Source organism: Lepidochelys kempii, chromosome 4, assembly GCF_965140265.1.
Source record: "Lepidochelys kempii isolate rLepKem1 chromosome 4, rLepKem1.hap2, whole genome shotgun sequence".
NCBI classification, from domain to species: domain Eukaryota; kingdom Metazoa; phylum Chordata; order Testudines; family Cheloniidae; genus Lepidochelys; species Lepidochelys kempii.
The window spans coordinates 29,668,401-29,692,507 of NC_133259.1; the positions used below are offsets into that span (position 1 = coordinate 29,668,401).

At 38.8% G+C, this 24,107-nt stretch overlaps 1 protein-coding gene across 5 annotated transcripts in view; it reads left to right on the forward strand.

Annotated features, from left to right (window-relative positions):
- Nucleotides 1-21,995, forward strand: part of TET2 (tet methylcytosine dioxygenase 2) — an 85,143-nt gene extending 63,148 nt beyond the window's left edge. For 3 of the 5 annotated variants that reach the window (XM_073340826.1, XM_073340825.1, XM_073340824.1), the window contains 7 exons: nucleotides 3,947-4,040; nucleotides 5,297-5,505; nucleotides 6,835-6,985; nucleotides 9,270-9,359; nucleotides 11,140-11,277; nucleotides 13,010-13,370; nucleotides 17,292-21,995. In XM_073340826.1, the coding sequence (XP_073196927.1) occupies nucleotides 3,947-4,040; nucleotides 5,297-5,505; nucleotides 6,835-6,985; nucleotides 9,270-9,359; nucleotides 11,140-11,277; nucleotides 13,010-13,370; nucleotides 17,292-18,688 (2,440 nt within the window). In that variant the 3' untranslated portion in view covers nucleotides 18,689-21,995. Of the gene's footprint in view, nucleotides 1-3,946; nucleotides 4,041-5,296; nucleotides 5,506-6,834; nucleotides 6,986-9,269; nucleotides 9,360-11,139; nucleotides 11,278-13,009; nucleotides 13,667-17,291 lie in introns of those variants that run through there. The other 2 variants (XM_073340827.1, XM_073340828.1) reach the window with 2 other exon arrangements.
- Nucleotides 21,996-24,107: the final 2,112 nt, after the last annotated feature.

The window sequence follows — 24,107 nt, forward strand, 5'->3', positions numbered from 1 at the left end:
ACCGTGGTGAAGCTTGCAAGCAGGTGTTTGATAAGTACAGGACAGTGTGGCTGCAGGTAGTTCCTGATTGCCCCTTTGCTGGACACTTAGGGGTGAAGAGAACCTGTGATAGGCTCCAACAGAATTTTTATTGGCCCTCACATGTGTGAGAAAGTTTAAAAAAAAAAAAAAAAAGTACTGTAAGAGTTGTGTCCTATGTCAGAAGCATAAGAGATTAAATAAACTCTCCAGGAATGGAAAGAAATATATACTGGCTATGGTGGATTCTGCCACCAGGTACCCTGAAGTGAGAGCTCTATCTAATGTACAAGCGGAAACTGTGGCTACTGCCCTAATGACCAATTATAGCAGGGTAGGTTTTCTGAGGGAACATTTTCTTCGCCTTTAATGGATTTGGTCAAGGAGAGAAGGAAGAGACTACTCTGGAGAGCACTGAGATTTGAGAGGGTTTGAACCCAGCCAAAAGCAGGAGATATTGGCTCTCTTGAAATACCACAGGCAGGGGCATTCATTTTCCAACCTCCCAGGTTTAATTTAAAAAATAATGCATTCTATTGTAATTACAGCACCCTGCCCTGCTCCTAGCAGAGCCTATGCTAACAGTGAAATGCAAAGACAAATTCAGGAGGAATTGTAGAGCATTGTAGACGTGGGAGTGATCACTAAATCAAAAAGCCCCTGGGTCTCCTATTGTGATGGTACCTAAAAGGTATAAATCATGAGATTTTGTTTGGATTTTAGAAATGTACACACCATCACCCAACCTGATTCCTACCCCAACCTTGGAGAGAGGACCAGTAAGGACATCCAAGTTTATTCTTCCCATCAGCTGAGTTTGCAACTCAAAGCACAAGTGGGGAAAGAAACAAAAACCCCTAACAAGAAGGAACCATATCTTTATGCTGCTTGGACTGTGCATAAGAAAAAAGATCTCCAGTGCTTAGCCTGGGTTAGCTCTAAAGGACATCTAGAGATTGTTTATTACAGAAGCTTCTATTACTTTTTGAAACTTAAGATTCAAACTCATTTGTGTGTATATATGTTTACCTGCTTTAACCTTGTAAACAACTCTGTTTCCTTTTCCTTGTTAATAAATCTGTAGATAGTTTATTATAAGATTGGCTACAAGCATTTTCTTTGGTGTGAGATATAAAGTGCAACTGATCTGGGATAAGTGACCGGTCTTTTAGGACAGGGGGTAACCTGAATATTGCTGTGATCTTTGATGTACGGGTTCATCTGTCACAAAGGCAGGCTTACCTGGGTGGCAAGACAGATCGGAGTACCCCACTGGACTGTCTGTGACTCCATGTTAAGGCTGTTATAGTGCCCGAGGAGTTCACACTTGATAATTAGTTGGTGAAATCTGAGTAAGGAGCTCACAACCAATTTGGGGTTTGTGCCCTGTTCCCTGACAGTCTGCCCTGTAGTTAGTACTCACGCTCTTGAGCCACTGCAGGGCAGCTTGAGAGGGTGGGTGGACCATATCCCACACTCCTCACTGTGCAAGGGAGCACGCACATTTAGAAGGTGGTACAGGCCACACCTGGGATGCAGTATGTTTGTAACTGCACAGCATTCCCAGCTCAGGGCTTTAGTTCTTCCATTTAGGCCTTAATATTTATATTTAATCAGTAAAACAGAAAATCCTCCGTATGAGACTTTGGCAGTGTTATAGAAGAAACCTTAATTTTTCAAACTTTTTGACTTTTGAGGGCTTGATTTCACAGCTTATTGTGTTCACTTGTTTGCATTTAATTTCTGCTGTTTTGGCATAAGGAGAAGATATAGAGGTATTTTGGTTGACAGCCTTCATACTCTCAGCTGGCTTCACCAGAAAAGCTCAAAAATTACTTGAACAGGCTGGGAGTCTTTTATATTGTAAGAGCTGTGTGGTTCAAGATGGCTGAGGAACTACAAAGCTATTTGGCTCTCTAAGCTAATACTACATCCCTAAGTCAACCTTCCTTTAAAACACACCCTGAAATACCTATACAAATATTCTAAAACACATGTATGCAATTACTGAGTTTAAATAAATATAGCGTTGACATTACTGAACTGGCTTTCAACACACTTGGCTTTAGTTTTAAGTGTTTAGATCTACAAAACAAGCTAGGTCTGGAATTTCTAGTTATGCGACAACAAATGTGTTGCATGAATCCATGGGAATGTGTGTTTATCTTTTCCCTCATCCACCCTCTACAGTGCTCACATAACTCAAAACTATCAGCTCCTATTTTGCAACTTAAGGAAAGATGTCAGAAGAGTGAGAATAATATTATAGAAACAAATTTCAGTGCAACCTGATTAGCTAATTGATAGGAAAAACGGTTTTATAAAGAATTACAACTTTTGCACATGGTTAATTTTTTTTAAAAAACAGCTGTACATTCACATCTCAGCCTTTAACTAGGAAAAAGGTGATCTAGTAATTGCCTTTAGCACACGTGTAGTCCAACATGATTGGGAATTCTTCCTTTTCCCCCTTCCTTTACTGATGAAGAAAATTAAATACAAACATTTGTATTTAATTTAAATACACAAATAAGAAAAGCCAAACTGAACGTTCCAGAAGCAGTTAACTTGGCCACACAACATGTGTAATGCTTTCTATTACTGGTTAGACTATTACATATATAGTAGTCTGTGATCTGAGCCAAATGCTACCTTCATTTATGTCCCTACAACACAACGGAGTTGCACAAGTGCACCTGAAAACAGAATTTTGCCCAGTTGTGAAATGTGGCTAAGTTAATGTTGCTGTTGGAACCATGATGTTGCATTTACTGAGAACTGTTCAAATTTGCAACTAAGTGGGCTGTTTCAACTTTGGTACGCTATTGTGTTGTGCAGAAGGGCACCACAACAGCAGCAATGGCCTTCGGTAAATGCCTCTGGGGGACACAGAAGGGGGAGTGTGTTTAGAAATGACAACAGATCTCATAGTTCTTTTATAGATGCAGTAATTGTTCTGCCTAGCACAGGCCTCAAACTGCCAGCTAGTGCATGGGAGTGGGGGGGGGGGGGGCATGGAGAGCTGACTATGTCCCCTTTGGGGTGTATGCTACTGCCTTTGGTTCATACACACTCACAGCTTTGGACCAGATTCCACTCCAAAATGTAATTACTCCTGATTTACACCAAGATAAGTGAGAATCAAACCAGATCTCCAAATCTGCAAAGGTTTACAGACACATTATCAAAGGTATTATTTTAGTACTTCCTATAACCCTGCTTAGGTATAGAAGGCAGGCATAATTCTTATCCATACTTATTAACTAAATGCAACAGGTAACTCAGAATGGATGATAATCGACAAGTGTGTCTTAAAATAAATGATTCATGTCTTTTTGCTGACTTACGCTGTGTCTAAGGCAGTAATCAGTATAGAAAGTGAGTTGAATGTAACTATTACATCCCAACTATTCCATGACAACGATAAACTTAAAAAATGACCAACTACCTACAGTTAAAATACCTGTCAAATGTGTGTTTCCAAATGATCAAATACAGCAAATTCACTATAGAAAGGAGCTATCTGGTTTTAAAAATTTAGCACAGATTAGGGTGACCAGATAGCAAGTGTGAAAAATCGGGACGGGATGGGGGGTAATAGGCGCCTGTATAAGACAAAGTCCCAAATATCAGGACTGTCCCTATAAAATCAGGACACCTGGGCAGCCTAGCACAGATGGACAATTTTTACACTTTTATGACCGACTAAATACATTTTACAAAATGGCCTCTTTCACCATAGCAACATATTATTGTACTGATATGAATAAGACTGAAACATTATGATTCATCCCTTCTTGCTTAGAGTTAAGAGTTTATTTCTTAAGATAAGACTCTGAAATGTGCTCAAACTTTAAGTATTTGTGCAGACCACATTCAAATTCAGCTGCTTGTTGTATTTTTTTGTTTGTTTGTTTGTTCGTTTAAGATTTGGACAGAAGGGTAAAGCTATAAGGATTGAGAGGGTCATCTATACTGGAAAAGAAGGCAAAAGTTCTCAGGGATGTCCTATTGCTAAATGGGTAAGAGTGATGTCTACATGTCCTTAATAAGCTACTTCAGTTTGATCATTCATGTAAGTAAAGGGGAATGACACATGTATTTATTTTAATTGAAGTAAAATTAAAACAGCTAAGTACCAACAATATCTCAGGCTGCCCAGTTGCCCACTCTGAGCCAGTTTTTGACCTCACACCTGTGCAGTTCCTTCAGTTGAGTTGCATGTGTGTGAGTGAAAGCAAAACTTGGCCTAGAGTTATGAAAAGGAAGATGCATTCTTTTAGATATAAGATCCAGAATGTTAGACACTCTTCTTACTGTTACATTTAGCGTAGAAATAATTAAGAGGTGCAACAGCACTAGTACAATGTTTTGAATATGCACACTGATCAACAGAAGCCAGCACGCTCTTTTGTCTGCTCTGGCAGACTCAGTACTGAGTACTTTGGGTCGCTTGGTAGGAGACAAGATGAGGACAAATTGATGCCTTTTTAATTATAGTCTTTTGGTATGCCAGACTGTACCCTCTTGTAGAAATACCCACAGTCATATGGGCACTGAGAGGCAGGACCTGTCTTCCTACTTTGTTTGAACTTTACCTGCCACTGTGTGCATGCTGCCATAATGTTTATACATGAAAATTAATAATAGGGACACATGAGGTCGCAAAACACAGAGGCTGACCTCAAGTTTGCAATTTATCATCTGGGCACAGCAGGAATCAGGGGAGAGAAATGAGGGCAGGCTCCTCTGTGAAGCTTTTCTAGTCTCTTCCCCAAATCTGTGTGGCTCTTGCAGAAGAGAGACCTAAATTATTCACCATTGCTTTAGGGAGGATTTATTTGGGTACAAATATCTGCTGCCATCTCTGCAGAGGGAAACACCATGGGGAGTATCTAGCTTTTTCTGCCCCCTCTACTACAGCAGTAGTCCTTTCTGCCATAATACCATCCTGGACACATTTCTGTTTTCTCAGAGAAAAAAGGAGATATTCTGCAAAGGTGTCATTGCACCTACCCCAGTTCTTCTGTGCTCTTCAGACAGTATCTATCTCATCTAGACCCACCCTGTGTTTCAGGAAACAGAAGAGAATTAACCTGGCCCTTATCAGTGTATTACTCCAATAGAGGCAAGAATCTGTGTGTCAGAAGCATCAAGGGGGAAAACGTATATTGGCAAATGTAACTTTTTACCATGACTGTTGAGGTTTCATGTTCTCTTGCTTCTCACTAAGAAATGCTTTTTGGGGGGTGGGGGGATGGTGTTGCCGTACATGCAGGTAGTTCGTAGAAGTAGTGACGAAGAAAAGCTGCTTTGCTTGGTGCGGGAACGAGCTGGCCATACCTGTGAAACTGCAGTGATAGTGATCCTTATCCTGGTATGGGAGGGGATTTCCCTGAGTCTGGCAGACAAGCTGTATTCTGAACTCACCGACACTCTAAGGAAGTATGGCACACTCACAAACCGACGGTGTGCTCTGAATGAAGAGTAAGTGAAACAAATCATATTCTCCTTTCCCTTGAGTATGCAATCAAGCTACAGCCAAAAACAAACACAAGCTCTACTTACGTCTTGGATCTAATTTTCCTCTCACTGGTTTTACACTGGTGTCACTATTAACCTCACTGGAGTTACTCTTCATTTAGGCTGGTGTAAATGAGAACACGACAGGGCTCATTACTTCAGTAGGAACTGTACTTGCCCTTGTCTGATTGAGAGCAGAATTTGACTCACAAAAGTTTATCTAGATCCAGTAGGACAAATTCTGTGTTGGATTTCACCCCCATGTAATACCAGCAAAGTCATGGCGGGGGGGAGGATTTTAGTTCAGAAGCTGCAAGATGTGTACATATACCGTTTTTAAAATTAGCCAATTCAAGTTACGTATTTAGGGCTCGCAGAAACTTCTCTCAAAAGCAAGGTACTTTTGAGATTTTGAAACCCTACTGTCCTTGTGGGGGAGACAAATTCAGCTTCATTAAAGTCAATGAAGACCTCTTTCGGCACTCACAATTACAAAAATCTCAATATAAAACAGACATTCAATATATGAGCTTTTCCATCTAGGCTCATGGGAGTGCATAAAGAGAATTAGCTGTATGATTTCTATATAGAATTAAGTTGTGTAGCTACAGTTTTTAATGACAGTTCATTTTAAATCTCCCATCACCCACAAAAAATTTGACAACTGAGCACAAATTCTCTCAAGGCTTCGTTTAAACAGAGAAGCACTGGCTAAGAAAACCTTGATAGTCTGTAAAAATATTTAATGATTGGTAACATCTTTGTTTGAGTCAGCTATTTTACAGCTAGGAAATGATATATGCAGGTTTTGTGAAAGAGCAAGAAAGGGCACACTCCTTTTCCTCTTTCTCCCTTTCTCCCTTTGATGGCTATACACAGAAAGAAACTGCTTTCAGAACAAGGCTTACTTAATTACAAATATTCTGTTTTCTCTTTTTGGTAACATGGGCATGGCTTTGTTTCAGGAACTTAGTCCTATCCCAGTTGGCAAACAGCAGTGAGTTAACTCATTTTCCCTAGAAAGTCAAAAGACCATTTATTCAACAAAGCTTTATCTTACGGGGCTGAAACCTGGGCCAGGCTATTCAAGCACAGAAAGCCAAAAAGAAGCGGAAATCCTGCACTGATGGTGGGCAAATAAGGAGAAATGCCACACAAAAGAACTCTATCCCCATATACATGAACATGTACATGGTTTACATGTATTGCATGAATTTTAAGCATGCAGACTTTTACCCATGTACAGCTCTACATGCTGTTGATAGCCACATAAATGTTTCTCTTATTTCTTAGACGGACTTGTGCATGTCAAGGGCTGGACCCTGAGACTTGTGGTGCTTCTTTTTCCTTTGGTTGCTCCTGGAGCATGTACTACAATGGGTGCAAGTTTGCCAGAAGCAAGGTCCCAAGGAAGTTTAAGCTGCTGGGGGATGATCCAAAAGAGGTTGGTGTTAATTTTAAAGTGAAGTTTGCCTCATTGTATAAAATGTTTCTGTTGTTCTTGTGGAGCTGAGGTAAAGTAGACACAGGGCCAGAATCTCATTTGAAATCCACCCACATAGGGAAATTAAGTCAGTGTCAGTCAAAATGGATTTACCCCAGCCACTGAGCCAGCTTAATTGACTGCCAAAATGCTGGCAGCAGGTCAAAACCATGAGACATAAAATGATATATGCAGGTTTTGTGAAAGAGCAAGAAAGGGCACACCCAGAACAGTTGTGGCTATATCAGGCCCACAGACAAGCTTTGCACTTGCAGTTTCCACAATGGCAGAATACAGGATGTACTCGGTTGAGGCATATAACTTTTTGCAGCTCCGAGCTGGACTAAATTGCATGGAGACAGTATGAGGGAGCTGTGAGATACAGTAGGAGTGACAGAATGAAAGGACTGGGAGGACTCATTCAGTGGATGCTGCTGCCTCGCCGACAGTGTAGGAAAGGTTTCCAGAGTGGCCTCTAAGATGCTGTAAGTACTGGACCCAGAACTGCATGCTGATCATATCAAAGCATGTCACGGAGCTCAGCAGCCATGCCTGTAGCTGGGGAACAAGTTGACTTTGAAGTTCCGACTCCAGTGGGTTCTAGATACCCTCAGCTAACAGGCCTGCTAATTGTTAATGGGCTACCTTTCTGTGGAGGGTTCTACTCTCTGATTGGCTGGCTCACTTTTTTGGCACATACAAGAGCAAATGTGTCCCTTACGATGGAGCTTGTCCACTGTGATGGATGGGCCACATAACATACTAAAAGCTTGGGGCATTTTATGCAAAACCCATAACATTTAGCATTTCAGACATGTCGTCAGTGACTTATGTAATTAGCGAGGGGGTCAGATTTTTTGGATTCTCAAAAATTTTATGAAAAAGGCAAGAATTTTGATAACATTTTTCATGGAATTTTTAAAACTTTTTTTTTAAACCGTCTGTTCATGTGACATTTTTATGCCTAGATCTAGCAGGCATAACATGGCCTGTGGATTATGTTAGCACATTTGATATTCTATTAAAAATGTTAGCATCTCTGAGACAGTTGTAACCTTTGACCCTCTTTTTCCCTCTATTATAAAATACCTATGCTTGATGAGAGGGCAACAAAGAAAGCGTGATACACATCACACGTGGGTTCTACACAAAGACTCAAAGAAGAAGTGACATTTTATGAGTTGTAACTTGTAGGCTGGAAAGGAAAGCAACATAATGATTCCAGGTTTCGATAGCAACTAAAAAAAGGGACACAGTGAAAGGTTTTTGATAATGTCATACTGTGATTTTGGGTTCCTGTGAACCCAGAACTCAGATTGAAACTGGCAGGTCAAACTTTTTTAACCAAATTAGTGCATACCAAAACTGATGGATTTTTCATAGCTTTTCACATGCTTTCATGAACATACAAATTCCAAAAATGATTACATTTCTCTGTGTAAATCTGCTGCTCTTTTTAAACATTTGCAATGAGGCCTGTATTTTTAATTTAAGAAACAGATCTGAAATTAGGATTCTGGGCATGAGAAATTAGTGGAGCAACTTAAATTTATTAGAGCACTTCATGTTTTTAAGAGCCTTTCATTTTGAAAGATTGTATCTCTCTCAAAAACAAAAAGTAAGTGGTCATTTGTATCCCAAATTGCTCTACTACACTAGCCACACCCACAACTCTTGATTGCTCAAAAACTGTTATTTTTTCAGTCTGAAGTATTCCAATAATTTTAAGTTGCTACATGGAGAGAGAATTTCATTGTGTTGAAGTGTTATGATTTCAGTATGTAAAACTCTCAAATTAGATGGATTAAATTGATGCTGATTGGGTAGTCTGTTATTTTTTCTTTTCTTTTCTTTTTTCCCTCTCAAGGTTTTTAAAGGGGAAATTTTTTTTCCAGAAAAAACTGTAATAACTAGTTATTTCGTGCTTGGGTTGAATCTTTACATAGTAAGGTACATCTTTTCTTATAAATCAGATGAGCATTGTATGATGCTTCCTCATAAGGATCATAGAAGCTCATTTCTGGACATTGTGCTTTTAAAAACAGTAAAAGGGATCACTATAACTGAAATTTATAGGGGCTGTTTTCTCAGCAAGAATTACAAGGCATTTACAATGCATATTAGGCATTTATTTCAGTCATCTCTGTGGTATCATAGTGTCCGGTAGCTTCTAAAGATGGTAGATTGCATGTATAGTAATGTGGGTGGTTAGATGATACGTTAAAATGATTTCATCTGATAACAGGAAGAAAAGCTAGAGTCCAATTTGCAAAATCTATCAACTCTAATGGCACCTACCTACAAGAAACTTGCACCAGACGCATATAACAACCAGGTAGGTCAAAAGGAGTTGGCAAAGTCACTAAAATAATCTGATCTTTGCTTTACTTTGCCAGTGCATGTTCTTTGCTGTAAGTAATTGTTTACAGTTTGTGCCAATATTTCTCTTACTTAGACTAAATCCTGCTCACTCAATACATTATATAGTGTTTAACACTCTAGCAAAAGCTTTGCTCCTGTGATTGATAAGGTCCTTAAGGTTTCCAGATTCAGCATTATTCACTGGCTAAGTTGACAGATGTTCGATTTCCCTGATTTACTCCAATGTAAACCTGTCTCAACATGTTTGATTCCAGGGCAAATCCATTATTGGATTTTCCAATTTAGATCCCGCAGAAATTCTACAAGAACATCTCATGCACCTTCAGCCCCATGGAATCTGAACATGATCCCTGTCTTTGTAAAAAGAAAAGGTGTACTTGTGGCACCTTAGAGACTAACCAATTTATTTGAGCATGAGCTTTCGTGAGCTACAGCTCACTTCATCGGATGCATACCGTGGAAACTGCAGCAGACTTTATATATACACAGAGAATATGAAACAATACCTCCTCCCACCCCACTGTCCTGCTGGTAATAGCTGCTGGTAATTACCAGCAGGACAGTGGGGTGGGAGGAGGTATTGTTTCATATTCTCTGTGTATATATAAAGTCTGCTGCAGTTTCCACGGTATGCATCCGATGAAGTGAGCTGTAGCTCACGAAAGCTCATGCTCAAATAAATTGGTTAGTCTCTAAGGTGCCACAAGTACTCCTTTTCTTTTTGCGAATACACACTAACACGGCTGTTACTCTGAACCCTGTCTTTGTGTTGGCCTTGAACCAGAACCCTAACCTCACTCTAATCCAGATTTGAATCCAACCACGGTCTCTTGTTTCAGATTGCACGGGTTCACATCTCTCAAGCTTTGCTTTGATTTTCAGATTTGAATGAAATAAATATCTCAAATTAAAAATAAAAATAATCACCAAACTAGCCAGGTTCTTCCTGGTGTGGAAGCCAAACCTCAAATTTCACATTTTAATGCCAGTCCATACATTTACTCAAAATAGGGCCCATGTTCGCCTGAAAGGTTCATGAATCTTCGCGAAGTTTTTGAGAACTTCTAACTTTCTAATAAAATGTGAAACCAAGAATTATGTGTGACTTTTGGTTTCAGTGTGAACATTTCACAAAATCAGTAATGAAAACACAATAGAAAATATTATGCTGATTATCCGTTGTCTATTTTTGAGCACCATCATGCTTGTGTTATATCAAATATAGTGAAAGGCTGTCAATGTACCAAGAAATTACAATCTAATGGTCAAATTCTGCACTGACTTCTTCTCCATTCAGCCCACTGAAAGTCAGTTTTCCAAGGAAATGCACTCTTCCTAGGTAGTTCAATATTTCTGAGCCTGTGTTTATAACTTAACAACATGCCAGACATTCAAACTATATACTGTATTTTATCATCTGAAGAAACTGGACAATGGCAGGAAAATGAAAAGTAATCTTGAAGGAGAAGTACTGTCAGCTAAATACACAAATATGATAATGGCAGAAGCATGGCGCTTGAACAATGGAAGGCAACGTGGAACTGAGTAGCAAGAAAAGAAAGAGGAGCTTGTATTCCCATTTTTATTACCGTAAAGTAATTTCTTGGAATTGTTCACCTCTAAGAACTATACTCTGCCATTGCCAAGATATTAGGAGGGTAAGGTATTCAGTAGTAATTCCGTGTAATGGGCTGTCCAGATAAGTTTCAGTGATTACTTGACTTCTGTTCCAGATTGAGTATGAACACAGAGCGCCAGAGTGCCGTCTTGGTTTAAAAGAAGGTCGTCCATTCTCAGGGGTCACTGCCTGCCTGGATTTTTGTGCTCATGCTCACAGAGACTTGCACAATATGCAGAATGGGAGTACATTGGTAAGTCAGTGCTGCATAAAGCTGCCTTGTTTCAGCACTGATTTCTCATATTTAATTCATTATCTATATTTCTATTAAGTTTGCACATAAAGCTAACTGCTAAAAGAAGAGTCGTTCATCAGTAGCTGGAGCTAAAATGTGCAATCCTGACAGGATTTTTTATTTAAATCAGACTTTAGAGAAAGATCTAAAATAGATTTGGCTGAAAAACTTCAGTGGAACAGTTTTCCACTGGAAAATGTAGTTTGAAATTGAAACAGTTCGTGAAATCATGTAGATTTTCCAAAATTCCATTTTGGAGAAAAAAGGGGGATGGAATTTACGATGATGACATTTTGGAGTGAAATATTGTGATTTTTCACTTTGACTTTTCACTTTGAATTTTTAAAATTCTGTATTACATTATAAATTTCAACTTTATTTCATATTATATTCTAACCAAAGCATTTTGAGCTGGAAAGATTTTTTTTCCCCTCAGATTTATTTTGCAGAAAATTCAAAATGTTCATGTTTAATTTCAAATCAGAATAAAAACAAATGTCAAAATCCTCTCAAACATAATTTCTGTTCTTTGGCCAGTACTAAATAAAACCCTTGCTCTTGTCCCACAAAACTCTGCTTCTCTCCAAAACTCGACACTGAAAGAAATAGCTGAGCAAGACTAGCTGGCTTCATTGAATAGGAGAGTTTATGACTTACTTCTATCTACTGCATGCTGTCAGTGAAAATATGCAAAAAAATCAAGACTAGCTTGCTGTAATTTGAAGTAAGTGCATCAGTGCCTGTAAGCAGGTGCTATTCCCACCATGGTCTGAGCAGAACATCCAAGTATTTTACAAAGTCTAAACTTACTCCCTTCCTGGGGCTTGACTTTCTTCAAAACAACATTAACAAAATATACACTTCGCCTGAGGTTTCTCCCCAAGACTGGCTGGTTTTCCTGCAGATCTTTCTGTCTTGCAGTTTCTCATTCCTTTTGAGAGATACCCCCATCATCTCTTATATCCTGGATGGAGTTCACAAGGTCTGCCTACTGCTATGTCTCTGCAGCAGTTCCTTGAATCTGTATCTGGCATTCAAACATCTAACGTGTGGTTGACTCAGTGAAGGAGCCTGCATCCAGTACAAGGCCCTAGAGTCTGCCATACTGTTACGCTGCCCTTGGAATTTTAGGGTGGTCTTTGAAAGTATATGTCATGTCATGGGATTTTTTTTATACTAAACAGCATTGCCAATATGTAGCTAGCTATCGTGTCACACCCTAAGAAAAAATCTTGCTGGCTGTAGAGTTCCAGGGAGCCTAGCATTTCAGTTCCCTGACCATGGAATCATTGGCCAAAGAATTCACTTAATTTTTTGGGAACACGTGGCTATTCTGCTTACTTCCAGGCGGAATATGGAATGTGAGGAAAATAGGCATTTTATATAAAGTGTCCCTTAATATTGCCAAGGTGGGGGGCGGGAGAGAGAGAGAGTTGGATGCTGAATCTAGAAGCAAAAAAAAAAAAAAATTTAAAGCTTACCAAAATTTTCTACACACAAAAAAAAAGGGGGGCGGGGGGTTTGCATTCAGTTGATCCCCCACATTGGATGCTCTATTTGGCATTACATCTGTTACGTCATGAGCCTTGCAATCTGATGTTACTGGCCAACTACTTGCCATTATAGAGTTATCTGAGTTGACAGCGTAATGCAAATTTTTGATAGTTTTTCTACCATACCTTTCGGACAGGTGTGCACACTAACCAGAGAAGACAATCGTGAAACTGGCCAAATGCCAGAAGATGAGCAGCTGCATGTACTCCCATTATACAAAGTCTCTGATGTGGATGAGTTTGGAAGTACTGAAGGCCAGGAACAGAAAAAGAAGAATGGCAGCATCCAAGTCCTCAGCTCGTTTAGGCGCAAAGTAAGGATGCTGGCAGAGCCTGTTAAGACATGCAGGCAAAAGAAGTTAGAAGCCAAGAAGGCAGCAGCAGAAAAGCTTTCCTCATTGGAGAATAGCTCTAGCAAAACTGAAAAAGATAAGTCTGCAGCAGCACGCCATAAACAAGCCAGCTCGGAGGCTGCAGGTCATGCAAAACAGTTAGCAGGTAAATGCAAGAATCTTCTATTAGTCAGTATACTTGTTAATAACAGTAATTAACCATAGAAGTGAAGGCAGTTTATAAAAAGTCTTGAGAAAACCATGAGGTACGGAAAGAGGGGTGAGAGGCAGACCATTTGAAAGTCTCTAGTAAACATAAAAGGGGGATAAAAACCAAGGGTGATATCATTGTAGGGGTCTATTATAGATAGGCTTGGCAGAATTTGATTTTTTTTTCTAATTTTGACTATTAATTTTTGTTTAAGATTTTTTTGTTTTAACAGTTTTTGGAAATTAATGGGGGTTAGGATTAGGTTGTCCAGATGTCCTGATAAAATTGGGACTGTCCCGATTTTTAGTTCTTTGTCCCATGTCCTGACGGTCAGGACGCCATTTGTCCCGATATTGCGGCTTTGGCCGCTCCGGCTGGTTTTTTTTGTTTTTGCTTCCCCCATGTGTCCCGATATTTTGTCTGTTTCATCTGGTCACCCTAGTTAGGGTTGGGGCTGGGGTTTGGGCAGAACTGACAGCGGGCCTGGATGGGGCTCTCAGCACAGACATCGGGGCTGCAGGGGGTTCTCTATATGACCAAGGGGCCCAAGACACTGGGGAGCAAGGTGTGACAGAGGCTGCAGTCCTGACCTGGCAGAACAGAGACCCCCAGCCAGGACTGCAATGAAGTGGACAAGCCCCCAGCCATGGCGTACTGACGAACATTTCCTGCCCGAGGATGGCTCGAACACTCCTGGATGGTGGGTGGGTGAGTGAGCGAGCGAGTGAGCAAGGCCATGACTTCGGAGCTGCAGATGGCTCGCTGCGCTGCCACAGGGCTGGTGACATCCCATCCCTGCAGGCACAAGCAGGGGAGACTGCAGTCCCACTGTTACAGATCAATATTTTTTTCCATCCATTTCAATGTTTCAAGTGAAATCAATGTTTACCAACATAAATTGATTTATATTGAATCCTGCCAAGCCTAACTATAGGCCACCAAGTCAGGAGGAGGAGGTGGATGAGGCATTCCTAGAACAAATAAAGGAACTCTCCAAAACATAAGGCCTGGTAGTAATGGGGGACTTTTAACAACAGAAATCTGAGTAGTTAAAGTAACACAGCAAACCAGAAAATGAAATGTATTGGGATAACTTTTGGTTTCAGAAGTTGGAGGAACTAACCAAGGGCACAGCCATTTTAGACTTCGTTCTGACTAACAGTGAGGAATTGGTTGTGAATCTGAAGGTTGAAGACAATTTGAGTGAAAATTAAATGATAGATTTTATGATTCTACGGAAACTTAAGAGCAGCAGAATAAGGACAATGGACACCAAAAAAGCTGAATTTAACAAACTCAGAGAACTGGGAAATAAGGGCCTATAGAAAGAAAATCTAAGGAAAAAAGACCCGGCAGTTTCTCTGAGAGACAATATTAAAAGTGCAACAGCAAACTACCCTGATGTAAAGGAGAGATAGGAAGAATAGTAAAAGGCCAACATGTCTATTAGGAGCTTTATAATGATCTGAAAATAAAAAAGGAATCCTTCAAAAAATGGAAACATAGATGAATTACTAACAAGGAGTACAAAAGAATAGCATGAGCATGTACAGCCAAATAAGAAAGGCTAAGGCACAATGTGAGTTACATCTAGCAAGGAACATGAAAGGCAATAAGAAGAGCATCTATAAATATATTAGCAATATGAGAGAGACAAAGGAAAGTGTAGGTCTTCTAATTAAAGGAAGACTAATAACAGAAGACATCCAGAAGGCTGAGATGTTTAATGCCTATTTTGCTTCCATCTTCACTAAAAAAGTAAATTGTGACCAGAAATTTAACTCAATTAATATTAATACGGGGAAAGAAATGCAAGACGGAATAGGGAAAGAACAGGTTAAAGAATATTTAGGTAAGTTAGATGTATTCAAGTCAGCCTGGCCTGATGAAATTCATCCTACGGTACTTAAGGAACTAGCTGAAGCAATCTCTGAACCATTAACAGTTATCTTTGAGAACCTATGGAGGATGGATGAAGTCCAAGAGGACTGGAGAAGGGCAAACATAGTACCTATCTTTAAAAGGGATAACAAAGAGGACCTGAGGAATTATAGACCAGTCAGTGTAACTGATACCAGGAAAGATACTAGAACAAATTATTAAACAATCAGTTTGTAAGTACCTAGAGGATAATAGGGTGATAAGTAATAGGCAACATGGATTTGTCAAGAACAAATCATATCATACCAACCTAATTTCCTTCTTTGACAAGGCAACTGGCTAAGTGGATGGAGGGAAGCAGTAGACATGATACCTTGATTTTAGTAAGGCTTTTGACACAGTCCCACGTGATATTCTCATAACCAAACTAAGGAAATGTGATCTAGGTTAGATTACTATACAGCGGATGCAGAATTGGTTGAAATACCATATTCAGAGTAATTATCAGCAGTTTGCTGTCAAACTGGAGGGGGACATACCTAGTGGGGTCCCACAGGGGTCTGTCCTGGGTCCAGTACTTGTCAATATTTTAATTAATGACTTGGATAATGGAGTGGAGAATATGCTTATAAAATGTACAGATGACACCAAGCAGGGAGAGGTTGGTAGCACTTGGAGGACAGGATTAGAATTCAGAACAGCCTTGACAAACAGGAGAAATAGTGTGAAATCAACAGGATGAAATTCAGTTAAGACAAGGGCAAAGTACTTCACTTAGGAAAGAAAAATCAAATGTACAACTACAAAATGGGGAAAAACTGGCTAGGCAATAGTATTGCTGAAAAGGATCTGGAGGTTATACTGGATCACAAATTGAGTATGAGTCAACAGTGTGATGCAGTTGCGAAACAGGCTAATATTCTGGGCTGTATTAACAGGAGTGTCCTGTGTAAGACATACAAAGTAATTATCCTGCTCTACTCAGCACTGGTGAGGCCTCAGCTGGAATGCTGCATCCAGTTCTGGGTGCCACACTTTCAGAAAGATGTAGACAAATTGGAGACAGTCCAGAGAAGAGCAAAAAAAAACCTGTGAGGAAAGGGTAAAAAGACTAAGCATATTCAGCATTGAGAGAAGATGACTGAGGATGGATCTGATAACAATCTTCAAATACGTTAAGGGTTGTAAAAAAGAAGACTGTGATCAATTGTTCTCCATGTCTACTGACTGTAGGACAAGAAGTTCTCTGTTTAATCTGCAGCAAGTGAGTTTTATGTGAGGTGGTAGGAAAATCTTTCTAACTATAAGGGTAGTTAAGTTCTGGAATAAGTTACCAAAAAAGGTTATGGAATCCTCATCATCGGAGGTTTTCAAGAACAGGTTGGACAAACACATGTCAGGGATGGTCTAGATATACTTAGTCCTGTCTCCTGAGGTCCCTTCCAGCCCTATATTTCGCTGATTCTCTGGCCCATAGAATTGATAGGTATTTAGGTGTCTAGAGATGCAGATAGGTACCTAAAGCCCTCTGTGTTAACTCTACATCAGTGGGAGTTAGGCACTTATCTGCAACACTACGCACCATAAATACCTTTTAAAATCTGGCAGGTTCCTTTTAGAGGCTGCTTTGAAAATTTAGCCCTTAGATTTTATGCATTTGACTCTTCTTTAGGACAGGTCACACTATGAATTTTGTTCCAAGTTTTCACATATCACCTTGCCAGAAACTTGGAAAAGTAGAAGTGTTTAGTCAACTGTAAGAGCACCTGTTGCATCCGATGAAGTGAGCTGTAGCTCACGAAAGCTTATGCTCAAATAAATTGGTTAGTCTCTAAAGTGCCACAAGTACTCCTTTTCTTTTTGTAAGAGGAACTGTGTTTTTGATTTGTGTGAAAGGGATCTTTCTGTTAATCTGTGAGAAATTTAATGGAAATTGCTTTGATATTTTCATCTAGAGTCAATGTAAAATGTTTTTTTTTCTTTTCACGTCTGCAGATCTTTTACGTCTTTCAGGACCAGCCATGTTACAACAACAGCAACAGCATACTCTCGCTAACAGCCCTCAGTCAAACTCTGTCAACTCTTACTCTGGTTCAGGTCCTGCCAATCTTTATATGAGGCTACCTAATCCAGCCAATGCTCATCCAAGCTCTTCATACACTTCAGATCTCTATGGAGGGTCCAACCCCATGAACCTTTATAGAACCTCATCACAGCCTTCAGGGTCTTATTTGAATTCTTCCAATCCTATGAACCCTTATTCAGGATCATTAAGTCAAAATAACCAATATCCACCTTACCAATGCAATGGAAACATGCCTATGGACAACCTCCCCTCTTACTTGGGTTCCTACCCTTCACAACCTCAACACTTGGACTTATATAGGTGTCAGAGTCAAGACCCTTTATCTAAACTAAGTCTGCCACCCATTCATACACTATACCAGCATAGACTTGGGAATAACCAGAGTTTTGGTCCCAAGTACTTGAATTATGGAAACCAAAATATGCAGGTAGACTCCTTCAATAATTGCACCAATAGACCAAATGTACACCACGCAGGGTCTTTTTCCCCTTACTCCACCCTTGAGGCTGACAGCCACTTTATGGATGTTGCCTCAAGATTAAAATCTAATTTTAGTAATCCAAGTGTGGACTATACTTCCATGAATAAAAATGGTGAACATCCCCTACATCCACCTTCACATCTAGCACATGATTACCACTCAGCTTCAAGTATATTCAGTGGTCCTCCTCATTCACTACATCTCCAAAATAAGGATAGTGAAATGACTTCACACACAGCTAATGGGTTGTCTAATATGCTTCCAGGTCTTAACCACGATAGGACTACTCCCCAACATGGTTTAAATAAAACTGATAGTCTGAATGCAGAAAAAGCAGAGGATCCCGATGATGTCTGGTCAGATAGCGAGCACAGCTTTCTGGATGCAGATATTGGAGGAGTGGCAGTTGCCCCATCTCATGGGTCAATTCTCATTGAATGTGCAAAACGTGAGCTCCATGCAACGACCCCCTTGAAAAATCCCAACAGGAACCATCCCACCAGGATATCACTTGTCTTCTATCAACATAAGAGTATGAATGAGCCAAAACACGGTCTGGCTCTGTGGGAGGCAAAGATGGCTGAGAAGGCAAGAGAAAAAGAAGAGGAGTGTGAAAAATATGGTCCTGATTACGTGCCTCAAAAATCTTATGGCAAAAAATCAAAGCGGGAGCCTACTGAATCACACGAACCCTCAGAACCAACATACGTGCGCTTTGTCAAGTCTCTTGCACAAAGGACTATGTCAGTCACCACAAACTCCACAGTAACTACATCTCCATATGCCTTTACACGGGTTACAGGGCCTTACAACAGATATATATAACTTCACACCTTTGTTGGTTACCTCATTTTAAAAAACAAGTTGTCAATAGAATAGTTCTCATTTAGGTTGCAGGGAGGGGTGGGCAGGGAAAGAAACAGTATTTTCATTAGACTTGTCAGTGGAAAAACCTCGGCACACCAGCAAAAAGAGGTAATCTTACCACCGCACTTATTTTCCACTGACTTGTAAGTGGTCACAGATGGCATGTGGAAACAAGACCAAAGCATCCTATGCAAAAAAAAAAAAAAAAAAAGTGTTTCACAATTTACATTAAAAAACACTGGCTCCATTATTGGAAGAGAGAATCTGCAAATGTAACTTTTTTCCTTAGTTTTGCACATCTGTGACCACTTTTAATAATATCGACTTTGCATAGTCATGGAACAGGAGCAAAAAATTAAAATACTGTAGTATTACAACAGAAGGAATCTTAAAATACCATCTGGTGCTGAATCTATGATGTACTGAAATACTGGAATTATGGCTTTTTAACATGCAGTTTTTACTGTAATCTTAATAGTCTCTTGATTTTATTTAACAAAATAGATACATATAGAACATAATGAATAGACAGCAAAACACTGAATTTGTTTGGATATTCTAAAACATGGTGCTATCTAAGAAAATGGTGTCTTTATTATAACCGTTGAACAGTTAATGCCTTTATAATAGTTTAAAATGTTAATGGTGTATTCAAATATCCTTGAACAATAGGGGGGACCTTTTCATTCATGTTTGTATCAAATTTGCCTGTTACTAAAACACGCTTACTTTTTAACCTATGGGAATTAAAGACCTCTGGATTTTGCTCATCCAGTCAAGTCCTGGTTAAGGGACAATAATATATATATAGAGAGATATTTTTTTTAAATAGTGTTTCAGAAGCACTTTGTCTACCTAAGCTTGGCAACTTGAACAGTGCTAAGGTACTAAGACGTTAAAAGAAAGAAAGAACGTTTACTTTGATTTTAAAATGCAAAGAATTTTTTTTTAAAAAGCTTTTAAATACTTTTGGCTTTAGCCATACATCTGCTGGTGGGCTACATATCCATTTTTAATAAGTCAGTTACAGTAGAAATGGGGTTTACTGGATACAAGAGGGAATACTTTAGTACACAACACATATTTTACTGGTGCTCATCTCTCACAGCTATATTGTAACAGTTTTTTACAATTATTATGACAAGTTTATTGCTCAAATGAGTACAGTTTTAAGGAGAGAATTTTATAGTAACCACAGGTAATAATTGGCAGCATGTGACAGATTCTACAACTAGTTAGCTAAGGTTTCTGCTATTTCTAAAAGATCTGTATGCTTCTTCAGATAATTGAATGGCAGATTGTTTTTGTGTTGATAATTATGTAAATTGTGGTGTATGTCATTTCTCAGTGCAAGTGTCCTCTTTTCCAGGAAGATTGAGCAGACTGATGCCTACATAAAATTAATGAAGAAGGGTTAGTTCTGTGTGATTCCATTGATTAAATGGAGGGGAAAAGGCAGCTGGCTTGCTGTGGTGGTTTTAAATCATTAATTTCTATAAAAAAAAGCAAAAGTTGTATAGTAAATTAAATTGTAAACAAAACCTTTTTTAATGCAATGCTTTAGTATTTTAGTACTGTAAAAATTTGTGTGTATATATATGTATATACACACACACACACACACAGAGATATATATTTGGGTTTGAAGCTGAATTCACATCATGGTGCTACTCAGCCTGCTACAAATATATCATAATGTGAGCTAAAAATACATTAAAAGATTTGAGTGATGTTCCTACTTGTCATATACCTCAACACTAGTTTGGCAATAGGATATTGAACTGAGAGTGAAAGTTTATAATATTGTATACCACCTCCCCCACCTCCCATAGCCTTTGAAAAAAATACCTTTTTTCTCAGTACTTGATATTTTAGCAAGTATAACTTGAACTTCAAGCTTTTTTTTTTTTTTCCTAAAAATTCAGGGATATTTCAGCTCCTGTTCTCCTTATGCCAACATGTCACCTGTGTGTATGTAAGCTGTTGTAGGTTAATAAATATATTATTCTTGTGGGTTTTTTTTATTTTTTTCAGGGATTTAACTCTTCTCTTTTGAATCCCTCTTCTACTTTTACTTGTATATGTATTGATGTAACAAACTAATTTTGTAAATTTGTTAGCTCTTTTTATTGTAATGAAAGTGTTTAAAAGTTTTAGACTTGTTTTGCCTATTTCAGACAAAGAAAGTAGAATGCACTGAGCTAATTAAAGGGAAAATTGTAAGGCAGAGGTTTGGCAAGTGACCGTTTGCTAGAGTGTTTCAAATCGCTCTCTAAACAAGGCTTCTGGGATACTGTAACGAATAAAATAAGTTTTTTAAAAAAGGTACAGTCTGCATGAGGGCTTCCCTAAACAAGCAAACCTCCATCACTTAGATATTTGTTGTGCAATATACTGTAAGATTGATCTAAACACATGTTGTCTAGCAGAATTACAAACTAACTCTATTCAATAAAAGGAGGCCTTTTGGTTTTATTGGTCAAATATTTATATTCTGGCAATTTTTGAAATTCTTAATATGTGGCTTTAACCACTATAAATACAAAATTTTTAAAAAAAATGTTTGTTTTCATTGAAACAGGAGTTTTAAGTTTTTAAAACCTTAACTATAATTTCCTTATGTATTAGGTTAATTAAATCATTAAATTTAATCTCTTGATTTTTTTTATTTGAATCATATCCATCATGCCATCCATAGTTGATGTTTGGTTAATATACCATTCACTGTCATTTGCCAAACTGCTGGCAAACAATAGCAGGAAGCTTAGTTGGGGATTCAATTATGTATTGTAAATACCTGAACTGTAATTTAGGTGTACAGAACCCTGCCTCAGAATGAATGAAAAAGCAGACATAAAATTGCGTGTATAGGATTATCAGGTTGACTATAGCCATACTTGAAGATGCTTCTGAGTGGTGTCAACTTTACTTGAATGAATTTTTCATCTTGATTGATGCACAGTGGTGTAAAGTTCACTTCTAAAGCTAGTGGTTAACTTGTGTAGGAAACTTTAGCAGTTTGACACTAAGATAATGAACTTCTGTGTGTGTTTTCCATGCTTATGTTCTACTTTTTTTTTAAAAAACTTTAGTTTCACTCATTTTCATGAAATGTTTGGTAAGTCTATAAAAATCTGAGGATGGTTATAAATACTGTAAGTATTGTAATGTAATGAATGCAGGTTATTTTAAAGCTGTTTATTATTATATCATTCCTGATAACGCTGAGATGTGGGTGTTTTTAATAAAATTTATATTTATTTAATGCACTCTAAAGTCTGTCTTACAGAAACTTGTCTTTCATGATGAATAATTTTTACCAAGCACATACAGCCAACAAGAGAATGTATGCAATTCTGGTTTGCTCGGGTCAAGGAAGAGGTCAGTAAACTGAAAAGGATTTGAAGAAGCCAAAGAAAAATTATTTAAAAGTGTGATGGGTTGGGTCACAGAAACCCCCTTGGGACTGCCACCTGATGTGCTGAGACTACTTCTGAGCCCGTTTTCCCTGCCAGCTTGGGACTTCAGTACCCTGTGTGGTTGTGTCAGACACGCTAGCCTGCTACAAACCCACACCCAGGTCTGAACCACGTCCCCCAAAAGCTGCAGGCTTAACCAAAAACAGCTTAAGAAGTGCTCCTGTCTCCAACCCAGATACCCAGTTCCCAATGGGATCCAAACCCCAAATACATGCGTTTTACTCTGTATAAAGCTTATATAGGGTAAACTCATAAATTGTTTGTCCTCTATAACACTGATTGAGAGAGATGCACAGCTGTTTGCTCCCCCAGGTATTAATACTTGCTCTGGGTTAATTAAATAAGTAAAAAGTGATTTTGTTAAATATAAAAAGTAGGATTTAAGTGGTTCCAAGTAATAACAGTCAGAACAAAGTAATTTACCAAGAAAAATAAAAACATGCAAGTCTAAGCCTAATACAGTAGGAAACTAAATGCAGGTAAATCTCACTCTCAGAGATATTCCAGTGAGCTTCTTTTGCAGACTAGACTTCCTCCTAGTCTGGGTCCAGCAATCACTGACACCCCAGTAGTTACTGTCCTTTGTTCCAGTTTCTTTCAGGTATCTCTTTGGGGCTGCTGAGGTTATCTTTTGAGCTAGCTGAAGACAAAATGGAGGGGCTTTCAGGGCCTTTTATATCCTCTCTCTTGTGCAACATCACAGCCACAAGATGTGGTCTCTAGCCACCTGGGCAAGTCACATGTCTATGAATGATTCAGCTTTTTGCAGGCCGACGCCATTGTTTACATTGTTAGTTTGAACGTTCCCAGGAAAGCTCAGATGTGGATTGGCATCTTCCAAAGTCCATTGTCAGTTAAGTGTTTCTTGACGGAGCACTTACTGAGAATAGTCCTTTCTTAAGAAGCTGACCAAATGCTTCACTGAGGCTACTTAGAATCAAAGAAATATATAGCCAATATTCATAACTTCAAATACAAAAATGATACATGCATACAAATAGGATGAATATATTCAGTAGATCATAACCTCTGCAGAGAGATTTTACACGGCATATCTAGCATAAAACATATTCCAGTTATGTCATATTTACATTCATAAGCATATTGCTATAAAGCATTATGGGATGCAATGTCACAAAAGGACTGCAGAAACTAGAGTTAAATGGGTATTGGAGAAACTAGAGTTAAATAGGTATTGCTTTGCTAAATGCAGCTAAGGGGAAAACATAACTATTAAATACTTAAAGTTTGAAGCCACAAAAGAAATATTATTTAGGGTGGGTTAAGAAGGATAGTCTAACTAATTACTCCTGATACAGTTGAGTACAAGAAAGTTTAGGCTGAACATGGGGAAAAATCTAATGGTCTAACTGTTTAAAATCTAAAATATTGCACTCTGAAACTGTCTGAATGTCCTGCAAGCTGCATGACTTCAGTCACTGAGAGGCTTGACAAACACAGTGGGCCAGAACTACTGCAAATCAGCATAGTTCCATTGACTTCACTAATACCGGCTTCACTAACACCTGTTTTGGAGCTGGCTAAGAAAATTTAAATGAGGGAATAATCCCACTGACTTTATTGGTACAAGAATATAATTATGGTCATACTGAGTTCGACCAATGGTCCATCTAGTCGAGTATCCTGTCTTCTGACAGTGGCCGGCACCAGATACTTCAGAAGGAATGAACAGGACAGTTTATCGAGTGATCCATCCATTATCCAGTCCCACCTCCTGGCAGTCAGAGGTTTAAGATACACCCAGAACATGGGGTTGCATCCCTGACAATATTGGCTAATAACCATTGATGGACCTATTCTCAATGAACTTATCTAATTCTTTTTAGAAACCAGTTATACCTCTGGCATCCCCTGGCAATGAGTTCCACAAATTGCAC